This window comes from Sinocyclocheilus rhinocerous, unplaced genomic scaffold (genome assembly GCF_001515625.1).
Source record: "Sinocyclocheilus rhinocerous isolate Xijiao unplaced genomic scaffold, SAMN03320098_v1.1 scaffold785, whole genome shotgun sequence".
Classification (NCBI taxonomy): domain Eukaryota; kingdom Metazoa; phylum Chordata; class Actinopteri; order Cypriniformes; family Cyprinidae; genus Sinocyclocheilus; species Sinocyclocheilus rhinocerous.
Genome location: NW_015660521.1, coordinates 891,238 through 898,075, shown reverse-complemented (window position 1 = coordinate 898,075; position 6,838 = coordinate 891,238). Strand labels below are relative to the sequence as shown.

At 37.6% G+C, this 6,838-nt stretch overlaps 1 protein-coding gene across 1 annotated transcript in view; it reads left to right on the top strand.

The window, feature by feature from the left end:
* LOC107725311 (mediator of RNA polymerase II transcription subunit 27-like) overlaps positions 1 to 6,838 on the top strand; it is a 75,672-nt gene continuing 68,834 nt past the window's right edge. Inside the window, exons 1-2 of the mRNA XM_016534529.1 lie at positions 1 to 235; positions 619 to 763. Of these exons, the coding sequence (XP_016390015.1) occupies positions 33 to 235; positions 619 to 763 (348 nt within the window). The 5' untranslated portion in view covers positions 1 to 32. The remainder of the gene's footprint in view (positions 236 to 618; positions 764 to 6,838) is intronic.

The window sequence follows — 6,838 nt, the reverse complement described above, 5'->3', positions numbered from 1 at the left end:
CTCGTGCGCCAGTGTTCGCGGACGCAGCAGCCATGGCGGACGTTATGAATGTTGGAGTGAATTTAGAAGCGTTTTCTCAAGCGATTAATGCCATCCAGGCTCTTCGTTCGAGTGTCACTAGGGTGTTCGATTCTCTTAAAGATGGGATGAAAAATAAGGAGACCCTTGAAGGGCGGGAGAAAGCCTTTATAACTGAATTCCAAGATAATTTACAGTCAGTCAATCGCGACTTAAAGTGAGTTAATTGTCTAAGCATTCAATAACCCTGTGAAATGTTATAAAGGTAAACATAGTCACTGCCAAAATTCAAGTGTTAGCCTATTGTAGTAAACCATGGTAACATGGTACTACCCAGTGCTGTCGGCATGAAAAGCGATTATGACAGATTATGAATTCCCACATTAATTTATTTTGATTTTAATGTATTATGGTATGTTTTTCTAAATAATGACTGACATCTTTTTAATTGTGGCTCAGTAAATCAAAATATCTTGATTTTAGCTTGGCTTTGAGAACCATAATTAAAAAGATGTAATCATATGTGACATTGGTTTCATTATGTGTGGTAAAAAAAAAAATCAACCATACCAGCCTGACTTTTGTTTCTTGTTTCTGCAGTGAATTGGAGCGTCTCAGTACTTTGGTTGGCAGGCCGTCAGAGAGTCACCCCTTACACAACAGTGGACTGCTCAGTTTAGACCCCGTTCAGGACAAAACACCTCTCTACAGCCAGCTGCTCCAGGCTTACAAATGGTCCAATAAAGTAAGTTGTCAGCATTTTGTTGATTCACCTTGCATTATAGGCTTTATATGCAACACACACAGGAGATTTAAAGGTAATGGAGTGAAATTTAAATGACGAATGTCGTAAATGGTCTATTCAGACTTGAGCCATACGTCACTCCAGAAATATGTTCAATACTGAATGACGGAATAAAGGGTCACCTTGATGTGGTCCAGGGTTTCCACAGTCTTGGACAATGTTAAAACGTTTAGTTTTTTTCCCAGGCCTTGAAAAAGGTATATGTATTTTTCAAAATGTGGGGTCGGCAAGATTTTCTTTTTAATGTTTAAGTAAGATGTCTCTGATGCTCATTAGGGCTGCATTTATTTGATCAAAATGCAGTAAAAATGGAGAAAAAAAAACTAATATTGTGAAAAAATATTGAAAATATTGAAAATGTCATTTATTCCTCTGATGGCAAAGCTGAATTTTCATTACTCCAATCATGATCCTTCAGAAATCATTCTAATATGCTGATTTGCTGCTCAAGAAACATTTATTATTATTATCAGTATTATATTTTTGTGGAAACCGTGATATGTTTTTTTTCAGTGTTCTTTGATCAATAGGAAGTTCACAGAAATAACATTTATTTGAAATATAAGTATACTAGTCAACATTTGAAGTGGATCAAAACCTTTCATCAAAGTTGTCCTAAAACCTAAAACCAAAATGCATTCTTGTCTTAGGACAACTTTGATGAAAGGTTTTGATCCACTTCAAATGTTGCCTGCTGTGTTTTGTGGCTATTCTTCACTATTGATCAATTTAATGCATCTTTGCCAAATAAAAATATATAAAAAAAAAACCTTTCTGATGAAACTTTTAAACAGTATATATATGATTAGTAATCATAAATGATTGGAAAGGTAATGGAAAAGTCATGTAAGTGTTTGAAATTCTCATTGGTGAAACTTTCGGTAGACAACAGTATTTTGTTTATAGTGCTTACATTTGATATGTGTCAGTTGTAAAGTGTGATTTCTCTTCAATGTTTCATTTACATTGGTCACTGCAAAAAATGCAATAGTAATAACTGGAGTGTCTCGGATATTAAAACATGAAGTACAGAAAGGTTTTTTTTTCCCCCTAAATAAAACTGAGTTTCAGTGGTTTTTGACAGTATCAGTGCATGGTTGCCAGTTTGGGAAAATGTAAAACACTGGGCAGAAAATGTATCCATTTAGAAGAAAAGCGCTGATTGGGGGATTTAAGTCCTGAACACATGGCAACTTCAAGCATGAAAGCTAGTGGAGGCTTGTTACCAGTGAAAGACAACGCAAATGTCAAAATTAAATGTTTTCAGGATCAATAACCAGTGGGAAAATATCACAGACTTTTATGCTTAATGACTCGAGAGGAGTAGAAATCATGATCATGGTTAAAGTACTAGTCTTTGGTATGTAAACAGAGATCCATATTGTAGTTTATTTGTGTTCTACACAGTGATTTAATAGCCAAGTAAACAGATTTGTAGCATCATATAGTTAAAAAGTATATTTTGCATTCACTGTAAATTGGAGGTGTTGGTCAGAGCCTTTTTTTTGCCTTAGTAGACAGTATGGACAATGTCTTCATTTAGTATTAAGTTACTTCACATCCATTCATGAATTCCAGACGAACATGAATACAAGACTTACATCATCATGGGCGTCAGACTCAGCTGAGACATAGAATTGAATATCATCTCACGTCTAATAATACTTTAATACTGTAATCAAGAGGAAGCAGGTCTACAGTTTGATGATCTAATTCGCAGCGCATCAATGAGATGCATTATAGCTTGTATCTGTGATTTGCTTAAAGCAATGTGAGAAGTTTGAAATGTAAAAACGCTTGCCAAGTCTGTCTGCTTAATTCGACAGAAAATAGAGTTGTGCTACTTCTTGCCTTGTAAATCTTCTTTTGTTCCTGAAAAAGCTGTAAAATTCTGTTCTCTTTGGATCAAGGTCCTCGAGCGAATCCTCTCAATAGAGCACGCACCACGTCTTGCCAGAAGAGCACACACTTGAGATTCAATAGATGTGGGTGTTCTCACAGCAGAACCAACATTTGCTCAATATCCATTACGGCTGAGTGCTTTGACTTCTTTTGATCTTGAGTAGGTCTTCTGTCCTAAGTGTTATTGAACAAGATTTGCTATTCTTACTGTAAATGCAATTTCACAGTATGCCTGCGCTCTGTTCTTGAGTTCTTTGATGCTTCACCCTTGCAGGTGATGCAGGTAGCATTATGATAGACCAGGAGACACACTCTTTATTTGTTTTTTGGAAACACAGCACAAAGCAGTGGTTTGATTCTTAATTTGAGGTTTAAGTAATAGGTTATTAAAGGGTGAAGAGTGTTTTGCAGTAGCAGATCACCTGTTCAGGTTTCCTGCATGAATTGGTGAATGTGTGGCAGGTTTTTGGTGCAGTAACTGGGGTTAAAGTGCGCAATCAATAGCAGCTACTCATCAGTTGCTCTCTCCACACTGTTTGCTTAATAGTTGGTGTATGCAGGTCAGCTTCTTTGAGCAAAATCTAATCTTTTCAGCATTGCTATTGCACAGAAAAGCTCTTGAAACATCACTTGTAGGTGTCTTTTTTTTAGTCATTCAAATAAATAAAACTTCTTTCTTTTTTGTCATATTGAATTGAATTGTTTTGAAATGTTTCCTGCCTCTTCTTGCCCAGAGGTGCTTTTATTGACACTTTTTAATTCCTTTTTTTCCAGTTTAGTGGTTGTGCATCCCTTTCTATGTCACAGTGTCTGTATTTTTAATGAAATGCACAATTGTAATGGCACGATATTGGTTATTTATTTATGAATTTATTAATAGCACCATATTGGTTATTTATTTATTATGAATTGATATTTAACTAATAGACCTATATATAATATATTGTATATATAAATTGTATGTATGTATAGCCTATATATTAACTTTAAAAAAAACTGGAAAGTAAATGTATTCAACATTTCATATTTTTTATCTAAATTTGATGTACTAAAATAAAAATGTAAAAAAATATATTATATTATTATTAAAATAAATATATTATTTATATTATTGTAACTATATAGACATATTTAAAAAATAAAATAAAAAAATATAACAAAACTACAAAATTACCAAAACATTAACTAAAATTCCAATGAAAACTAAAAAATAAATAAATAAAAATACTAATTCAAAACTATAATAGTATCTCAATTATAAAATAGCTTTTTTCTTTTTTCAATTCAGTTTGGTGCCACTAGTGGTTTAGAAATGACCTGCTTCACCTTTGACGGTTGTGAAAACAATACATTTTAATTTAGATTAAAGTTGACTGATGAATTGGATAATACAACCTAGGAGTCAAGTCACATTTATGTGTATAGCGCTTCATACAGTATAGATTGTTTCAAAGCAGCTTCACAGTAATAAACAGGAAAATAACTGAATCAGTGATACATACTTCATAAATTGTGAGAGGACTTTAAGAATGTAAATTGGCTTAAATTCGGTTTCATGTTGACTTTTGAGGTCAAAACTTTAAGATTTTTAAGATTCTTTTTCCAGTTTGAAAACCTTAACTAAATGTCTGCGTTCTACTGGTCTCATTAGAGTGAGGCGGTACTGCATCAGGACAGTTTGAGAGCTTCTTCTGCCCTCTGAGTGGTAGGCCAGCTGTTTTCCCACACTCTGAGGGTCGGAGCGTTACAGCAGGATTAGGTGTGTCTGGGCTGGACGGTGTGCGGGCAAACACGGGCGTGAGGCCAAACCAAGGCTCTCTGCAGAAGTATTGATGCTTCCGCGCTGTCTGCCCAGACAGCACAACCCCCACCCCACTGTAAACGCGATCAATGCAGACGTTTCCGCCATGCAAATTACCCCAGGATTAATGCACTTGCTGCTTTTAGTATGGCTGTTTTTGGCCATTGTCTCCTTTGAGTTGGTTTCTGGTGGCCCGTCAACCTGCGGTGTGGGCATCAGATATCAATTGGTATTTAGGATTAGATGGAGTTTTATTATTCAGTATGATCATTATGGAACATTTAAGGAGTTGAGGAATGAAGAATCAACATATTTTTCATTATTTTGAAATTAAAAATGGTGAAAACAAACTAAATTATAACTATGACACAAAAGAAAATATATAAAATAAAAAATTTTTTTCTTATAAATGGACCTCAGAGGAAAAAAATGTCTCCAAGTGACCCCAAAACATTTGCGTTGTAGTAAATTATAGAGCCCGACCGATATATCGTTTCGCCAATTTTATCGGCCGATATGAGCCTGTCGCAGATATATCAGTATCGGCGAATATGCCGCAGATATGCCACCGATATGAACATTTTTATTTTCAGAACATAAAACGCAGATAAAATGCTTGTAAATTGTGTAATTACGTAGTTTGTCCAGCAAAGCATGCTCCATTGTTTGCTACTGGCTACCTGGATGAAACGCTTTAAAGCTCAAGTGTATGGAATACCATTGAAACTTTGAACGGCCATATCTCTGTAACAGCGCAGCGGATCCGCACCAAATTCGGGGGATCCCTTCAGCTCGAGGAACCCTCTTGAACGCCGAATCGAGTGTACGTCTTGAGGCCCCCTTTCGGTTTCATGTTGACTTTTGAGGTCAAAACTTTAAGATTTTTAAGATTCTTTTTCCAGTTTGAAAACCTTAACTAAATGTCTGCGTTCTACTGGTCTCATTAGAGTGAGGCGGTACTGCATCAGGACAGTTTGAGAGCTTCTTCTGCCCTCTGAGTGGTAGGCCAGCTGTTTTCCCACACTCTGAGGGTCGGAGCGTTACAGCAGGATTAGGTGTGTCTGGGCTGGACGGTGTGCGGGCAAACACGGGCGTGAGGCCAAACCAAGGCTCTCTGCAGAAGTATTGATGCTTCCGCGCTGTCTGCCCAGACAGCACAACCCCCACCCCACTGTAAACGCGATCAATGCAGACGTTTCCGCCATGCAAATTACCCCAGGATTAATGCACTTGCTGCTTTTAGTATGGCTGTTTTTGGCCATTGTCTCCTTTGAGTTGGTTTCTGGTGGCCCGTCAACCTGCGGTGTGGGCATCAGATATCAATTGGTATTTAGGATTAGATGGAGTTTTATTATTCAGTATGATCATTATGGAACATTTAAGGAGTTGAGGAATGAAGAATCAACATATTTTTCATTATTTTGAAATTAAAAATGGTGAAAACAAACTAAATTATAACTATGACACAAAAGAAAATATATAAAATAAAAAATTTTTTTCTTATAAATGGACCTCAGAGGAAAAAAATGTCTCCAAGTGACCCCAAAACATTTGCGTTGTAGTAAATTATAGAGCCCGACCGATATATCGTTTCGCCAATTTTATCGGCCGATATGAGCCTGTCGCAGATATATCAGTATCGGCGAATATGCCGCAGATATGCCACCGATATGAACATTTTTATTTTCAGAACATAAAACGCAGATAAAATGCTTGTAAATTGTGTAATTACGTAGTTTGTCCAGCAAAGCATGCTCCATTGTTTGCTACTGGCTACCTGGATGAAACGCTTTAAAGCTCAAGTGTATGGAATACCATTGAAACTTTGAACGGCCATATCTCTGTAACAGCGCAGCGGATCCGCACCAAATTCGGGGGATCCCTTCAGCTCGAGGAACCCTCTTGAACGCCGAATCGAGTGTACGTCTTGAGGCCCCCTTTCGAATGAGACCACCCCCGCCATCGATAGCCCCCGGGGTCCGGGAGTTACGGGCGGTTAAATTTGCGGTTGGGCGCCGACCAGTCTGGCGATCCCGGGGGGCTACTAACGCACGAAGGGTGGTGTTCAAGAGGGCTCCTCGAGCTGAAGGGATCCGCCAAATTTGGTGGAGATCCTCCGCCGCGTTCGCGAGATAGTGACACCAGCTAACACTTTCATTTCAGTAAGGAGGTCTCTTGTTCAGGCAGCAGCATTCAAGTGTTGTCTTATTCGACCGTAAGTGCCCTGCAAAGTGGACTTCACATGATATTCTGCCATGATTCCAGTTCCAAGGGAACGTACACGTTACATTCAAAGGGCATTAAAGTGCGCG